General features: G+C 56.3%; 2 protein-coding genes across 3 annotated transcripts in view; one reads left to right on the plus strand and one right to left on the minus strand.

The window, feature by feature from the left end:
* Positions 1-13,400, minus strand: part of SBNO2 (strawberry notch homolog 2) — a 47,074-nt gene extending 33,674 nt beyond the window's left edge. Inside the window, exons 1-3 of one of the 2 annotated variants that reach the window (XM_032712150.1) lie at positions 12,494-13,400; positions 6,088-6,314; positions 4,686-4,765 (exon numbers count right to left, since the gene is read on the minus strand). In XM_032712150.1, the coding sequence (XP_032568041.1) occupies positions 4,686-4,765; positions 6,088-6,207 (200 nt within the window). In that variant the 5' untranslated portion in view covers positions 6,208-6,314; positions 12,494-13,400. Of the gene's footprint in view, positions 1-4,685; positions 4,766-6,087; positions 6,315-11,534; positions 11,579-12,493 lie in introns of those variants that run through there. The other variant, XM_032712149.1, reaches the window with a different exon arrangement.
* Positions 13,401-14,173: 773 nt separating this feature from the next.
* Positions 14,174-17,966, plus strand: part of STK11 (serine/threonine kinase 11) — a 28,184-nt gene continuing 24,391 nt past the window's right edge. Inside the window, exon 1 of the mRNA XM_032711929.1 lies at positions 14,174-15,273. Coding sequence (XP_032567820.1) covers positions 14,984-15,273 — 290 coding nt within the window. The 5' untranslated portion in view covers positions 14,174-14,983. The remainder of the gene's footprint in view (positions 15,274-17,966) is intronic.

The following is a 17,966-nucleotide window of genomic DNA, read 5'->3' on the forward strand; positions in this document are numbered from 1 at the left end:
AGGACTAATTAATATTTCAGTCCTGACAACAAAGCAGAATGGAGCCCCTGGGATGTCCCAGTGCTGAGTGTGATGGGTGTGATGGCACCTGCCAGTCACACCACGTAGGGACACACATCAAGGTGCAGGGAAACATCATTCCTGAATGCCAGTTTGGGCCATAAACCCCCCAAAGCCAGCCCCACAAACCAGCTCTGACAGGGAAAGACCCCCTGGCACAGCTGGACAGACCCCAAAGGCAGATCAGAATGGGAGGGCTGGGGACAGGGAAGCCCAGACAGGACTGTTACCCCGAGAGAGGAACTGGGGATGTGACCAATGTGAGTTCCAAGAAAAGATCTCTGCTGAACTAACAGGGGAACAAAGCAAAGGTCTTGCCTGCTCCTGCTGGGCAGGGCCATGCCAGCTTCCTCCTGCTCCCTGTGCCCAGCACCCGCTTCCCCTGGGCAGCCACAGGCAAAAACTGCACCAGAGCAGCCAATTCCCTTCCTCCTGGCCTCTGCTCCACACCACCTCCTGGTTTTGCTCTTACAGACACGAGCCCCTTCCCTCTCCTGCAGGAGTAAGGAATGTGCTTTGTAATCCTTCCCGTAAGTTCCTGCCCTCCTTGGGCAATCAGGAGCGCTCACCCCACCAGCTGCTTTCCTCTTGTGGGAGCTGCACGTTCTCCCTCACACCAGTCACAGAACCCCTGGCCAGAGACTTGAAGGAGGCACTGGGGGAGGGAGAAACAGAGCTTAAGCAGAACTCCTGCCCAGGAGCTGGGAATGAGGAGCTGCCAAAGGACTATTAAGCAATTAAGGTGCCATGTGTAGCCAGCTGCTCATTAACTCACCCGCTGAACATTTACATGTGGATTTATGTGCAAACACAGTTATCTCCTCTGCTAAATACATTTTTCCTGCTCGTTTTCCATCATTAAAGGTAATATCCTGAAAAACCAACAGCTCCCTACTCCTCCTTTCCTTTTTTCCTTCTTTTCCGTGCTGCCACAGCTCTACCTGCTGCAGAGAGCCCATGTGAGCACACCTGCACATCACAGCCCCCACAGTCCAGCCCTGACTCTCAGCTCCTCCTAATCCATCCGGGCAAATTAAAATCTGGGCATAAATTCTGGGAATGAATGTATTTCCCCACAGGAAAAGGCTGCTTTAAATGGCTTTCAAGTCGAGGCCGCTGCGGTCTCGCCGTCTCTCGCACGAGGACAGAGCTTGGCCAGCGCCAAGGAACTAACCAGGGAATGGGAAAACTATTTTTACTGGAAAAGTGAACACCCCCTCCTGTTTCCCTGGCACTTCATGGCCTGGACAAGGGTCAGTCCAGGTAACGGAGAGGAGCCCAAGAGCGTCCCAACCTCCCTGGCCTGCCCTGCTGTGCAGTGACCAGCCCTGGTTGGTATTTTCCTTCCCTTAACGCTGGTTTTCCAATCTGCCCATGTGAGATGCACTTTGTTCCCACAGCCTGCAGTGAGAGCTAACAGCAGCTCCAGGCACTGCTCCGAGATCCTCCTCAGAAAGCCACCAAGTCCTTTCATCCCTCTGGACCTGGCCTTTACCTCCCCTGGGGTCAGGAATTAAAGCTGATACTCTCAGGGCTGGCACAGAGCCACCAACGAGGTCACTCGAATTGAACTGGGAAACAAGAGCTTGAGCTGGAACAATCAGGTCTGTGACCCTGGCACAGCAAAGGTGTGAGCACAGCCCTGCAGAAAACTGCCCTGTCCACCCCTGCTCAGCCTCTCCAGGGTTTACTTCCTGGCAAACTGCTCTATGGAAGCTGCTTCCTTCAAAGGCTGAGGGTGTTCACTGGACAACCACAAACTACTCCAGAAAGGAAATTTGTGCTGCTTTAATCACAGCAGCCCCACAATGCTCCGTTGCAATTCCATTGCATTCCAGCTGCTCATCCACGATCCAATGCACCCAAAGCTCTTCTGGGCCCATGCTGCCACTTCACTGAGACCTCCTGTGTGTGTCTGGGTCGGGTTCCATCCTCTGTCCTTCACTCAGAGACACAAACTCCACATCTCAGGCCAGTGGGAGACCAGGGAGAGCTGAGAAGCCACGGGCTGACTCAGCACCAGTCCAGCACTCTCCTTCCCCATCAGACACCAACCCAATTTCAGAGCCTGCTTTACTATTCCAGCAAGCAAGACTCCACACAGAGGTGGAAAAGGGGTCGTGTGTTTTGGCAGCTGGGGAGAAAGCTTTGCTGCAGGTCTGAGAAACACCTTTCTGCAGCTGTGTGACACCTTGTCCAACAGCACAACTGGGCTGTCCCAGATCCCCCTGGCCAGGGACGTGTTGAGCCTCCAGCTGCAAGGGAAGCCCAGCTCTGCAGGGATAACTTCCTTAAAATTAACTGAGCTGCAGCTCTTCAGGGCCCTGAACCTCAGTGGTTCTTTTAGGGAGGTTTAATACACTGCTGACATTAGTCAGGTTAAGAAAATCTGAACCAGAGAGGCCACATCTGGGGTCTTCTAAAGAAATTCCCCACCATGAAAGCAAACTCTCAAAAAGAAACAGGAAAAACCTGCTTCAGGATAAAGGTGTTGCTATGAGAATAAGCCCTGTCCAAACACAGCCGCTTGCAAATGAGATTTCTCTGCAAGGATTCTGAAGAGAAACATGCACCACCTCTAATGGCAGCTGCATTTTTCTGTGTCACTGCATAGGCTACAGTTACAACCGCCTTTAAAATCCCATTTTTCAATTATTCCATCCCTTCAAGGATTCCTACCTGTAACCCCCTAACCCTAAATCCACCTGAAACAGAGTCAGTGCAGTTTTCAAGTACAGAAAGCACAGACTTTTTTAATGTGAAAGGCGGATATGGAAAATCTCACCTGAAAGGTGATTTTTACAGTTCTCAGGCTATGAAGAACAGGACACTAAAGGTGCAGCCTTGGCTAAATCACTCCCTAGCAAACAATGACTACAATGGGCCACATTTCCAGAAGTAACTCCAGCAAAGCAAGCCCAGGTTTGTGTCAGGCACAGGCATGTCCTTGCAGGCTCGGGCTGTGACGCTCCCAGCGGCGCTGACACGAGCGGCACCCAACAGGAAGAGAGAGAGAGGGGTAAAACCAGAACAAATGGTCAAGGAGAAAAACCCAACACAATAGACAAACACAATCTAATCTTGTGGTTCGATGCAGCAAAACAGAAATTCTGTTATAGCTCTCCGGAGGATTCACAACGTGCAATTTACAGGAATCCTGCTCAAAAAGCACAGCCCCTTCCCATCAGCCCCGGCTGGCCGAGAGCAAAGGGCCCGAGCGGAGCTGGGAACTCCTCTCCTGCTCTCCTGGGGGGGGGAGCTGGCACAGCTCAGCTCCCTCAGCACCTGTGGGGCAGCTTCTTGGGACCCTCCTGTCGGGAAGTGCCCTGTCCATCCCCCCTGCACTGCCAGGAGACACCCGGAGCACCAGAACCAGCCCAGGGACACAACACACCTCACCCCCCAAACAACAGGGGCTGATCCTCACTGACAGCCCTCCTGGAACTCACACCCTCACAGGGAGGGATCTCTGCTTTTCCATGAAGATGCCAACATCCCTTTAAACTAAATCCCTGCTTTAATTCCAGGCACCTGGAGCACAGTTCTTAGCTCATGATACGAGTTCTGCTTCTTTCACTTTTCGTTCCTCCCACCTCTGACCTAGATAAAGAACACATCCTGTGTATCCATGCCACTCCCTGGATTCACAGAGACCAAAGAACAGCCCTGGATCAGCCTCCAAACCTTCTGCCCCACAAACAGCATCTCCCAGCCCCAACAGAGTGCCCATCCAAGTCACTAAGTGGTGGTACAAGGCCAGTTTATGTTGTCCAAACATCTGTCATATCCCACCTTCTGATCCAGGATGGAGTTTCATCATGAAGGGGGGAAAGGGAAAACAATGCTTATTGTTATGCAAAAATCCCTCAAAAAATGCTGCTTTGGGCAGGTAGTTCAGAAACAGTTTTGCTCTGGATCCAGCAAGCCCGTGGCAAACATCCTTCCCATCAGAGCCACTGTTACTGCCCCAAGGTACTGAACCCACCCCGCTGCCCAGCGCTGAGCTGTGCTGCCCACTCAGCTCAGAGTCAGGCACAGCTTCCCATGGGAGCTCACACAGGTCACCTCACACCTCGTGGGGTGAGGTCACCCAGGAACATCAGTCAGAACCAGAGCAGACTGTTCATCACAACCCCGATGAACTCTGGGCTGAGCACGTTTTTTAGTGCAGACCTGACACGGTAGTTGGTGTCAGTCACTTCCAGTGACATAAAGAATTTTAACTTCACCCAAAATCTGCCACCTGGCACAGGTAACATCTTCCTCCATGTCTGTACGAAGGTAGAGACTGCCCAGTGTGTTTCCTCTGCCAGATCATGCTCATGGGGTGTTTTTAAAATTCCATTAGTGCAACAAATCCAAGCTAAAGCAAGGCTGTTCCCCTTTTCCTGCAGCCTCCAGGTTTACCAGAAATCAAAGGTTTTCTCTTGTTTTTTAAAACAAAAAGCTGTTTGCTGCTGTTTCCAAGCTGCAACAGTGTATGAAATGCCACAAGATCAGTGAGTGATGCAATTATTTCCCCATCAGATCGTGAAATAAAGTAAACAAGGAAAACAGTAAAGAAACAGTTGAATCACGGGATGTGCAAGAGCAGAGGGGATTAGACAAAGGAGAACAGCACTCACTGGTTTTCACTTGGGAAGGACGAGGTTGGGAAAGAGGCAGAGTAGCAGCTACTCCATGGGTTGGCGGCCAGCATGGAATTCTGCAAGGAGAAACCACAACAGTCAGAGCAGCAGAGGCCTGGCACCATCACCTGTGGCTGCAGATCCAAAGGCAGGCTCGTGGCTTCCCTCCCTCAGTGCTTTCCAGAGGCAGAGGTGGCTCCTCATCTCTTGAGCAGGAGACATCGAGTGCTACTCTCCATTTCCAGCTTTGGGACCTACTTCCCTATCACTGTCCCCAGAAGGTCACTGGGGTCAATCCCCTGCTTCAGCCCTTCCACTCATTCAGGACACTCCAATGGGAAAAGAGGAAATGGCCTCAAGCTGTGCCAGGAGAGGCTCAGGTTGGACATCAGGAGGGATTTCTGCATGGAAAGGGTGCTCAGGCATTGGCAGGGGCTGCCCAGGGAGGTGGTGGAGTCCCCACCCCTGAAGGTGTCCAAGGAACAACTGGGCATGGCACTGAGAGCTCTGGGCTGGGGGACAAGGTGGGCATCGGGCACAGGTTGGACTTGATGACCTTGGAGGTCTTTCCAACCTCAATGATTCCATGATTCTGTGATTCAGTCTCTGTGGGAAGCCAGCACTAACCCAGTAACCTGAAATTGGCTGACAGAGGTCACACCCAAAACCATCCTTCTGTGCCTTTTGCCTTCCCACTTCCCTGAACGGTCTCACACGTTAACGGGAAGCTTTTAGCTCAGCTCATACCAATGAAATCAGGGAGAGAACACAGTATCTCCTTACTCAGCTCCAGAGCAGCCTTTCATCTGCCCTTTGTGTGCCCAAAGCACTGAAACCTTGTGCTTGAAGCAACAGGCACTTGGGCCTCGCTGGAACCTCTGCTGTTCCTGCATGTGACACACTCCAGAGTTAGAAAGAGAAAACTGCAGGAACACATCAGCTATTTTGGGACCAGGGTTTGCTTTTTGCCCTGTTGGACAAAGGCATCGGGGACCTGGTCTGGTTTTAGCAGCTGCATCAGGACAAACACAACTTATTTATCCCTGCTGCTCTGGAAACAGGCACGGCTGGACCCAGGCACAGGTTCACACGTCTCGGAGAGACGAGCAGGGGGAGGAACAAGGTCTGCAGTCCTGGGTACCCTCTTCAGTCCTTCACCAGGGAGCTGGCACCCAGCAGCTTCCAGAGAGTCCTTGTTTTAAGCACAGCCCTGCTTCTCCCTCCCCACTTCAAGGCCAGCAGACAGCCTCACCTCAACCCCTCCGATCGATCCTGCGCGGCCCTGGACGGCTGCCTGGAAAGTCTGGGAAACCGCTGCTGCCAACACGCCCCAGGACTCCCAGGATGTGCCCAGGCCCTCCCAGGGACAGCCTCCCCTCCCCAGGAGCTGTGGCCTCACCTCCATGTCCGGCAGGGCGAGCTGGGGGCGGAGGCCGGGGATGCTGCACAGGGCATCGCCCGGCTGCTGGTGCTGCGGGAAGCTGTTCCCCCCGTCCATGGCGGGGTGAGCTGAGGGCATCAGCCCGTGTCCTGCCGCATGGAGCCCTCGGGACGGGCGGGACAGGCTCTGGAGTGAGTGCTGGGAGGGTCTTTATCTGTGCTCTTCACCCTGCACCATGTCCTGGGCTGGGAAAGAAAGGCACGTTTAGGTTTCACGAAAGAGGAGGGGGAAAAAAAGGGACTCGTAAGCCCAAACGTAGCTGAGAGATGGGCAAACAGCCACCAGCCTCTTCAGAAAAGAGAGGCTTTTCTGGGAAACAGAGCTCTCCACTACCACCACACCTGGAATTCACCCAGACAGGAACTGAGACGCACACACCTCTCCTGCCTTTCACGCTGCGGGAGCCCGGCAGGTCCCCTGGATGGCTGCACACACACCTGAGCTCAGCCAGAGGAATTTTCTCGTCTGATGTACAAAAAGACTCTGCACTCGTGTGCAAACTCAAGGCAATCCATTCTCCCAAACTGCCTGTTTTCCTGAAAATATGCTCCCATCCCAGGGACACCACAGCGAGCCAGGAGCGAGCCCTCATCTCCCACCCCGCAGCACGCTGAGGTTCCCAAACCCCCCAGCAGATGTTCCTGTGCACCAACACTTCCCACAGCAGTCAAACCCCACAGCACAGTTACACTTTTTAGATTAACAGTATTTACGTTACAAATCCCAGAACTTATCAGCTCCTGGCCCTTTCCCTCTTGCAGGATCTCGGGCTCACACCTGCCCACCCAGGATCATTGTCCTGGCAGGATTAACCCCACGGGAACGCGCTGCCTCTGCTGCAGCTTCTCAGTCAAAACCTCCCAATGATTAACTTTTTTTTCACTAAACTCTCCATAATCCCAAAGGAAACCAATTTCCCATTGGATTTAATGGATTAAAAAAAAAAAAGAGAGATGGTGAAAGCAACCTATACAACCAGAGGAGCAGAGAAAAGCAACTGTGATGTCTTTACTTCCACTGGATCTTTCTTTTCCTTCTTTCTGCCTCCCTGACCCTGTCCCTCCCCAGAAGCCAAGGAAATCAAAGTGGCCAACACCTTCTGATGGAGAATCCAGCCACACACAGCACCTCCAGAGCACAGACCGAAGCTGTAATTTGAAAGAGCCACCTTTGATCACTTGGGAGACACTGTTTGCTCAAGGAGTATTTTTGAAAAGCCATTTCTGAGTCAGAGGCCCTTCAAAAATAAGTGACCTTCCAGCGAACAAAATGATTGCTGCCTTTGCAATGGAAAGTTAAATTAAAGGGACTCTTTCTTCCCTTCTGTGGTGCTGCAGCTGTGCCAGCAGTGCCCCGTGGGCAGGGCTCATGTGGGGCCTGCAGAGCCCATGGGGACCAGTCAGGACCCCCAAATGCTGTGTAGAGCTCCCAGTGGCATTGTTTGGGGCTTTTTTGGAGGGGAAGGTGTCCCTTTTCCTTTTTTTAAATACTCCCTTTAACTCCTGCTCAGCCACTCCCAAGCATGGGCTGAAGTTTGCTGATCCCAGGGTCAATGCCACCAACTGGTCCAGAGGAACTGATGTCCTCCAGTGCCTGTAAAACCCTGTGACTCTTCCTTACACCAGACTTCAGGGGCTTTGCTGATTTTCTTTTCTTTTTTTTTTTTCCTATTTGTAACAGCTTTTGATAGGAAATCAGCAGCAAGGATTCCCGTAAGAGCCATAACAAATATACAGCTTTACTTACACATCCAAAGGAGCTTAGGAGGGGTGAAATCAATATCAGAATCTCTCCGTTCCTGCTCTACATTAGCTCACGTCTCACACCACCAGATCTCACTCGTGGACTCTGCAGAGCAGAGCCTGTCCCTAAAACAGCACCAGTTCCTTAGGAAAACTCCTGTACAAAAGATCATACCCCATTGGCAAAAGGAAGGAAAACTGCTTAGCAAAAACACTGGAATGCACTGGGCCTTGGTTTATGGGGGGCTCTAGTACAACTCCAAAATACTGGCAAGCACTGAGAACAGTGGGAAGCAAGAGGCACCAAGAGTTTGCAGCTCTACTCCCAGCACCCTTCCAGCCACATCTCAATCCTGGAGGATGCTGAGGGTATTCCTTGTCCAAGGAAAACGGCACCAGCACGTGCTGGATGTCCCCAAACCCAACCTGCACCAGCCAAAGCCTTGTGCTGCACAATGAGCTCCTGGGACAGCAGAGACACCAAACTCCTGGGTGCTGTCCCAGCTCTCACTCGGAGCTCACAGTGCCAGGGGCTGGTGTCTGGCTTACACACACAGATTCCAAGAAAAATCTAAATTAAAACTCACTAAATCCGGTGTCAGAGACCCGTGTGAGCCCGAGGATGGCAGGAGAACAGAGAAGTGGGAACAGCCCTTGGTTTGTGCCTGTCCCACCATCCCCCAGGCAGCCACGTCACGGAAAACCATGAAAATCGGCGAGCTCCAAAGTGCTTCCACTTCCACCTCCCACCCTGCTGCCCTGGCAACAAACACTGATAACATGGAGGCCCACACACGAGGGAACCATTACAGCAAACTTCTCGAGTGTTGTGCCCCCAGTTCTCTTACCAAACACGCTCCACCAAAGCAGCAGCTCCCACCGGGAGCAAACACCCGAGATGAGGCTCCCGGGCACAGCCCAGTGTTTGGAGAGGGCTGGGAGAGGAGAGCTGGGCCCACAGAGCAGCACCTGCAGCACACGGAGACGGTTCCCAGCTCCAGAGGCTCCAGTCACGTTTTCCTGCGAGCGGCGCCGCGGAACAGCCCCGACCCCCCGGATCAGAGGGACGGCCCAAAAATCCCACCGGCCCCGCTCCCTCCCGGCCCAGCAGCCCGGGCTGAAAGTGAAAGCAGCTCCTGCACTGCGTGACCAGCCCCTGAGCGACTCCATCCTATCACTGGAGCAGTTTCAGTATTCCTAACAGTTTGCTTAAAGGTGTGCTGTCAGCCCAGGCACTAAAGGGCAGCTCCAGTCTGGAATTCCTGTGGAATGAATCATGCCTAGAGGTTATGGAGCATGAATTATCAACTTGTAACAGCTTGGGCTTTTTAGACATTTCTCGGACCAGCACTGCAGCAGAGAAATTCCAACGGGAAACACACCAAGAACTGCTCTGCAATAACCAGGATGGACAGAGCTGGGGGTGAGGGCTCAGATCACGGATATCTGTGATCAGGAGCGGTGAAAACAACCCAGTAAATGCAACCAGCACTTCCTCCTGTTGTGTTCCAGCCTTTGTTGGTGTATTTTAAATGGTCTCTGTGAAGGGAAGACAGCCAGGAACCCACAGGCAGGCGTGGAGCAGCCAGAGCTAAACCTGCCCATCGTGAATTACCCCGCGCTGAGAACAACAAAAACACCTCAGGAACACGATCCAGCTCCTCCTCCTCCTCATGGATCAGTTCCTCTCACCCTGCAGACCCCCAGGGAGCAGAGGGAGAGCCCCAGGCCCTGCTCCAGCCACTGCTGAGCCAGCCACTCGGGCACCCACTGGAGTTGCAGCTGGAGGGAATTGGGCAGGACACAATGTGAATGTAACAGCCCAAAGAAATGGGAACTCAACACTTCAGAACCCTGAACAGTCATTTTACATCTCAAGCACCCAGGCATCTTCAAGTTCCTCTTTCATGTTTCTCCTTGCCATACTTCTGGCAAGTTTAGACCAAACAGGCAGACAGGAATAGGAGTCAGTCCTGTCACCAGTGCAAAGGACAACATCAGACTGGAACACACTGACTGTGTGAGGAAAACTGAATCACTCCAGGGCATCCCAAGCCGGCAGTTGGAGCCACCCTGATGTCCTGAGTGCTCTGGGCATGGAAAAGGCTCCTGGGACACTGGCACTGCAGCCTAAGAGCTGCTCTGTGTGGGCATGGCACTGTCAGGGGCCCTGATTCTTTACGCTTTCAATCTTTTTCAATTCTTTACAGTTTCAGTCCCGAGAGACACTCGGGAGAAACCCTCTGCACTGCACCTGAGCAGGTCCCGACGTTCTGCTTCACACGCAGCCACTCGTGGTGGAAAAACCACTCTGGGACATCAAAGCCAACTTCCCTGTGGATCAGAGGCACATAAACACCACTTCCAACCCGCCAGCCTCCAGGCAGGCTCAGCGTGCACCTGCTCTGGGAGAGGAATGTGTTCACCTCGATCACACCTACACATGTGCAGACCTCGACCCTGTTACCAAAACAGACTGAGGAGTTTTGAGTTTTAACCTGAAGAATGTTTCAGGGGACTATAAACCTGATTAGGCCTGGAAGGCTTTCCTGAGACTGTCACAGTGACAAGTCACAGCACAGTTTTCTCCTGTGCAGAAAACTGCCAGCAGTGTTTCAGTGAGACTCATTTGGGTCTGTGGCTTCAGGAACAGACTTATTTTAGGAAAATGAGGGTGTAAACATCCAACAAACAGACCCCCATCAAGTAAAGAGCAGGGGCAGAGATAATGCAGCTCAGGCTTCCAGAGGCTCCAGCTGGCAGCCTAAAGAGCTCTGCAAAGGCTGGCACTGCTGCACAGAACACACAATCCTCCTGAACCCACAGCAACAGCACTGGCACGTCAATGTCCACTTAAACATTCCCACCACCAGCTGCTCTGGTTCAGCCATCCCCACACAGCTCAGGACGAGCTCAACACTCAGATAACACAAGAATAACGTGCAGCAGGAACAGCCCCACACAGGCACAGCCCTCCAAACTCACCCCAGGGGACAGCACCCAGAGCAGAAAACCCTTCGGGGGTTTGGATCCCGGCTTTGGGGTGGCAGCACAGAACCTGCAGGACCTGCCCTTTAATTTTAATTGTAACTGAGTCCTGCTGAGGGGGAGCCGCAGCTCTCGGGCCGATATTTGAGGTTACCCCGAGGAGGGAGCGTGTTTTAGACCTGGTACCAGTACTTAACGAGCTGAAGCCCCCAGTACCAGCCCAGCTTCATGGTCTGCCAGCACTGGCTCTGCTACTGCAGAGACTTTTGGCTCGGGCCATCAGCAGGACCTGAGGGATTCAGGCTTTCAGAGGGGCAGGCTTAGATGGGATATTGGGAAGGGAAGTCTTGGCTGGGAGGGTTGGGGAGGCCCTGGCACGGGTCGCCCAGAGAAGCTGTGGCTGCCCCACCCCTGGAAGCGTCCGAGGCCAGGTTGGAGCTAAAGTGGATGGGCAGGGGGTGGAAACGGGATGAGTTTTAAGCTCGCTTCCTACCCAAACTTCAGCGAGGCTCTTCGGGGCTGAGGGGGCCGGGGGGGGGACGGGCCCCCCCGTCCGGGGGGGCCCGTCCCCTCCCGGCCCCCTCAGCCCCGAACCGGGCCCGCTCTGGGGGGACCGGGCCGGGAGCGGCGGCGGGCGGAGGGGAAGGACCCGCGTGGGGTGCGGGCGGCCCTTACCTGTGTGCGGGGGCTCCGGCGGGTCCGGGGGGGCTCAGGGTGGGGTCTCGGGGGGATCAGGAGGGTTCGGGGAGGGGGGGGGGTTCAGGCTCCCGCCCCGCCGCCGCCACCGCCCGGCGCCATGTCCGACACGGACTTCCGGGAGGAAGGGGCGGCGAGAAACCGGGAACCGGGAACTCGGGACGGGGCACTGTGGGAGGGGAGACGGGGAATGGGAACGGGGAATTGGGGGAGACAGGGAACGGGAACCGGGAAGGGCACCGGGAACCAGGTACTGAGGAAGACCGGGAAGGGGGAATTGGGGGAGACCGGGAACGGGGCATTAGGGGAGACAGGGAACGGGAACTGGGAACGGGACATTAGGGGAGACAGGGAAAGGGAACCGGGAACGGGGCATTGGGGAAGACAGGGAACGGGAACTGGGAACGGGACATTAGGGGAGACAGGGAAAGGGAACCGGGAACGGGGCATTGGGGAAGACAGGGAAAGGGAACGGGGCACTAGGGGACTGGGAATGGCACCGGGAACTGAGGGAGACCGGGACTGGGAACCGGGAATGGGGCATTAGGGAAGACAGGGAACGGGAACCGGGAATGGCACCGGGAGCGGGGCACTTGGGGGGGGGACGGGGACTGGGAATGGCACGGGAAACTGGGGGAGACCAGGACTGGGAACCGGGAACGGCACCGGGAACGGGGCATTAGGGAAGACAGGGAACGGGAACCGGGAAGGGCACCGGGACTGAGAATGGCACCGGGAACGGGCCACTGGAGAAGACCGGGACCGGGAACAGCACCGGGAACTGCAGGAGACCGGGACTGGGAACCGGGAACGGCACGGGGCACTGGGGGGGGACGGGGACGGGGGGAGCAGGAAAACCGGGACCGGGGGAACCGAGAACGGCACCGGAGGGAGACCGGGACCGGGAGAACCGGGCCGGGCCAGCAGACGGGAATTACCTGCCAGGCCTTTGGGAACAGCGGGGCCCCGGGACGGTCCGTGACACCTCCCAGGCTTCATTCATTCGAACAGAGTAATTAATCGCGGCGCTCCTGCCACACTTCCCAACACATCCTTCCTCCAGAGCTTAACCCCGAGCGTCCCGGCTCTGTTAAACCCCGTCCCTGTGCTCCGAGTCCTGGAACCGTGTCCCCACGGGCCAGCCCCTGTCCATGTCCCCTCCAGGCCACCTGATCTGAGAGCGACTGCCAGAGTCTATGGAACTGAAGGGTCTGAAATCGCCCCCAGCTCATTATTTGATGTGATAGAAACACAAATAAATGAACACAGTGAGAGAACACGCAGGGATCCCTCAAGCACTGAACCAGCCTCCCCCCAGAGCCACCAGCCCCGCATTTCCCTCGCTGGGATCACCTCCTCCTCCCAGCCCAGCCTGCATCCCGGTTTACACAGGAACCCCCGAGGAGGGGATGGAGCAGCAGTGACGCTCCTCTGGGGTGGTGGCACTCGGAGCACTGGGGCTGCCCTGTGCCTGCACTGATGGGCAGTGTGGGGACATGGCTGAGCTGTGTCCCGGCGTGTTGGCCCTCGTACAGGTGTGATGTCCCTGGGAAACGGCCTGGCTTCCCCAGGAACAGCCCCTCCCCGGGCAGCTGGGCCCTGGGGGGCACCTGCTCTCAGGGAAAATGGGGTTAAAAATGGGAGTTTTGAGGCCCTGATCCCGGAGCAGGTCTGGCCGTGTCAGGGCGTGCCCGGCCGTTGTCACCCGCAGCCAGTTCCTGTTTTTTTCCCAGAGCCCGGAAATCCCCTGACTTTCCGAGGGGGGTGTTCCCGGCGGGCAGGGCCGGCCCGGACCAGGCCGCGGTCCGGTCTCCATGACACCCCCGTGCCCTCCGCCCTTTGCCCTTCGCCTCCTGCCGCGAGCGCTGACGGACAGCTCCCGAAACCAATCACAGCGCTCCTTCGCCGCCAACCCCGCCTCTCGTGGTGACGGACATCTCCCACAACCTATCACAGAGCTTCTCGTAGAAAGCCCCGCCTAAACTAGTGACGGACAGCCATCTTGACCCATCACAGTGCTTCGCCGCCCGGTTGGACACGCAACGAGCCAACCGGAAGCGCATCCGCTCCGCCGGCCCCGCCCCGTCCCTCTGAGGCCGGGACCAATCAGCGTTCGAGCACGCGAGGGCGGGGCCGGCGGCGCGGCCAATGGGGACGCGCGGCGGGGCGGCGCGAGGCGCGCGGGGCGGGGGGGCGGCGGGGGCGGGCGGGGACAAGATGGCGGCGGCGGCGGCGGCGGCGCGCGCGCGGCGGGGCGGGCGGTAACGGGGCGGCGGGACCGCGACAGGGCCCGGGACAGGGCGGGGGCGGCGGCCGAGGGGCGGCCCCTGAGCTCCACGGGGGAGGCGCAGGCGCGGCGGGGCGGAGCGCGGCGCCGGGGCCCGACCCGGTTCGCCGGCCCGGCGGCGGGGAGGGGGGACTCGGCCGCCCGCCCCCCTCCCCCGACTCACCGTCCGGGGCGGCGGGAGCGGCCGGGGCCGCCCGCAGGGGGAGGGCCCGGAGGTCACCGAGCCCCTCCCGGCCCGGGCGCTGATTCGGTCGCACCAAAAGTGTCCCGGCCCCGTCCCCCCTCGCTGCCCCCCGGCGTGTCCCCCCCGCCCCGCTGAGCCCCGCGGGAGGGACCGCCCGGGCCCGCCGGGCATCGCCCCCCTGACTCCCCTCGTGGGACCGGGCAGAGGGTCCCCCGGCCCCCCGGGCGGGTTTGTTGTCCTGCGCCGCTGACCCCCAGCAGAGGCGGTGACACATCATGTGCCAGGCGCAATCCCGGTGGATGAAGGATGCCCCCGGGAGCTCTCGGTAGGCACCGAAGGCCTCAAACTTTTGTAGGCGAAAGCGAAGAAGTGAGAATTGTCTGGGAAAGCTCCTTCAAGGAAACTTGGTTCCAGCTCCCCAACGGCTGAAACACCCCCCAGCCCGTGCTCCCGGGACACACCTTCCTCAGCCCGGCCGGGAAGGATGAGCTCCTAGGGATGGAAAGCCACGAGAGGGACTGGGAGCTGGTCTGGTTCCACGGGGTGGCCTGACGGCCCGAGGATGACCTAACTGGGCCCAGTCAAGGCCAGGTGACTGGGAAAAGCCCCGGCAACGGGACCGGGCCGGAGGCAAAGCGAGTCCCAAACTGAGCGTGTCCCGTCACACATTTATGTTCTTTTTCAAAGACGTTCTGGAGCCAGGCCGGGATCTTTTGGCATCCAACTGACCTGGAAGCAGCTCTTAGGTTTGGTTTTCTTTTTTTTTTTTTCCCTTCTCTATTTTTTTGGTTGTTTTTTAATTCACGTTTGTACAATCTTCTGGATATCTTCCTTTTTTTTTTTTTTTTTTTTCCTCCCCCGAGAAGGAGTAAAAAGGGAGTGTTGGAAACTTAACATTAAACAGGATTAAAGCCCTGAGCGCTTAAGGGGAAAACAGGTTAAGGAACTTAATCCAGGATGGATCTGCAGGAGCCCCAGCAGCTGGGAATGTTTGCGGAGGGCGAGCTGATGTCGGTGGGGATGGACACGTTCATCCACCGCATCGACTCCACCGAGGTCATCTACCAGCCCCGGCGCAAACGGGCCAAGCTCATCGGCAAGTACCTCATGGGAGACCTGCTGGGGGAGGGCTCCTACGGCAAAGTCAAGGAGATGCTGGACTCGGAGACCCTGTGCAGGAGGGCTGTGAAGATCCTGAAGAAGAAGAAGCTGCGGCGGATCCCCAACGGGGAGGCCAACGTGAAAAAGTGAGTGAAGTTCTGGGGATGGGGGGGGTCGGCTTGGTGCCTGTTCTGCAGCTGAGCTCCTGTGTAACCTCAGCTGACAGCGTGGCTCTCTGATGGGGAAGGGCTTCCTAAGCCATGGCTTCCTGCTCTGGAAGTGCTTCCTAAGCCATAAGTGTTCAGGAATCTTCCTACTGAACAGCGCCCAGCGCTCTGGGTGAGGCTGGCACAGGGAAAGGGGCGGGTTCCTGCGGGCCAGGACCGTCTGGAACACACCACTTTGGTGTTGCTTAATGGATTAAATAGTGTTTCCTAAAGCAATCCCTCTCTAAGGTCTCGCCTTGCCCAGGTGCTGCTGCCTGGGAAGGGTGAGGGGGCACAAACACACCTGGTGTGGTCACAGTTATTGCATCCAAGTGTGTGTGGCCCTGGAGCTCTCTGGGGTGGCAGTTCCTGCTCCCACCCCTGTGGAAGGTGCCTGGAACGGGATCCAGTGTATGGGGCACCCCATGGGCACAGGAAGTTTTGGGGTTTTCCCTTGGTTTCATTTCTGAGGCGTCTGGGACACGTTCAAGGCTCTCCCCAGCTGATTTCTGACGCTGTAAAACAGGGCCAAGGGTTGTTGACCTCTCTGGTGTCAGTGACTCCAGAGCTGTGCTCAGGAAGCTCTGACACCCTGGTTACTCTGGGCACAAGGACCTTGTGGAAGGCAGCCCTGGGAGGGACCGGGTCCGTGGGGCTGCTGAGGGAACTTTCCCTTCCAGGACCTCGCAGCAGCTGCGTCCCAGCCCTGCCAGGAGCTGCTTATCTGCCATGCAGGAGCCTCTGCAGCCCAAACAACCCAGCCAGGGTTTATCTGGGCTGGGAGGGAGGGCTGTGAGAGCTCCAGGAGCCTCTTGTGCCGCTCAGCTGAGGGTGAACCCTGCCCTGGCAGAGTCCCGTGTCCATCTCTCACCCAGGGTTGAGTTTCCCAGTTCAGCTGTGGGATATTTCACATCCTGTCCCAGCACTGCTGTCAGGGAGCTCTCACTTTGCCTTCCAACCTTCCCTGACAGCCTTGGCTGCGGAACAGTCACATCCCAAGGCCGGGACCTCCCTGTCCCTCCCTTCCTGGCTCAGGTTCAGGATCAGAGCGAACTTCGTTAATGTGTAATAAAATGTTTCTTGTTTTTCTGGTAGAGGCTGAGTGCTCCCGTCCCTCCATGGGCACATCCAGAGCTGCCACTGAGGAACAGGGAGATTGCTTCCTCCTTGGGGAAACTTTTAATGTAAATGAGATAAAAAGAACTTGCCCACACCAGGAGAGCTCCCTGCTCTGAGCCATGGGAACGCTCCTGTGTCCTGAGCTGAACTCCGTGGAAGTTTTATTCATGCCCAGAGCGGGGCTGTGAGTGTCAGGGGGTTATTAAGGGGGTTATTAAGCAGACTAGCCAAGCCCCTCCCTGGTTTGCTGTGGATCTTTTCTGGCTCAGCCCCACCTGCTCCAAAACACCAAGGCAGATTTTAGGTGTTGTCTTGTACCCAGGGTTGACTTTAGTTCAAGTTCCTGTTTCTGTCCCCTCATGCTTTCCTCTCTGCCCACCCATTTGTGATCTTTATCTACTGCTTCAGTGGGGAATTTTAAGGCAGACTCTTGTATTTTTGGGCCCCTGGGCCTGTGGCACTCTGAGCTTATCAGACCCTTCAGCTCAGGGAGTGAAAGCTGTGAAACTTGGGTTGTTGGACAGAGGTGATTGAGTTACTGTGGTGGGCTTGTGCCTCTGCTCCCTCACAGGGCACCCCAGTGCTGCTGGGTCATCAAAGGAATTCCCTGGAAAACAGTTCCTAGACTGTGATCCTGGGGTAATTCCATGAGCAGCAACACACAGAGAGTAACGAGCGTGCAGTAATGAGCTGTGGAGGGCTGGGCAGGTCTGAGCCAGGCCTTGGGCACCTGGAGATGTGGGGCTGGAGTTGGGACATCAATGCCATCCCTGGGTCACTCTGGGGGTCACTCCTTGCTCATATCCCAGACCAAAGCCTCATCCCACACGTGCAGCCCCCAGTCCCAGCCCTGTCTCCTGGTGTTCTGGAGACCCAGAAATTAGGACTAAAATGTGTTTGGGACTTACATCAAATTGAATGATTCTTCTCTACCCTAAAATACTCCTGTTTTGCCCCAGAAAAATGAGTCCTGAAGGGATCTCCTAGTCCTGGGGAGAATGTTGAGGGTTTAAATTTGTAAGACACACGTTTCCTTAAATCCACTGAGGGAATCTTCGTGTCTCTTCAGTTGCTTTAGGTGAAGTGAGGTGGCTCAGTCAGGCAGACAGAGCTGGGGCTGATCCCTGCAAAGCAGGAGTTCAGTGGGATTGCTGAGAAGAGGAAAGCAAACTTGGCAGGCTGCATGTGCAGCAGCAGAGGTTTAATAACGCCACACGCTAATAACCTCACACGTTAATTAAGTGTTTGGGGCTCTGGGGGATCCCAAGTGCCCTGTGCTGTACTTACCACCTCGGGACTGCTCCGGTTGGAATCTCTGCTCCCTGGAATTCCTCGGAGGGGGTCGTGGGGCGGTGCTGTGACAGTTTGTTCCCGGGGTCTGCAGGAACCGAGCTGGAACCTCCCAGCAGGGGCAGCTCTGCTGGGCATGGGCTTGCTGGAAGCCCCAGAGGTGTGGGCTCAGGTGGGGCTGCAGCTGCTGCTCCTGATCCCTGTCCCTCCTCCCCGGACACGGG

Source organism: Chiroxiphia lanceolata, chromosome 27, assembly GCF_009829145.1.
Source record: "Chiroxiphia lanceolata isolate bChiLan1 chromosome 27, bChiLan1.pri, whole genome shotgun sequence".
NCBI classification, from domain to species: Eukaryota; Metazoa; Chordata; class Aves; order Passeriformes; family Pipridae; genus Chiroxiphia; species Chiroxiphia lanceolata.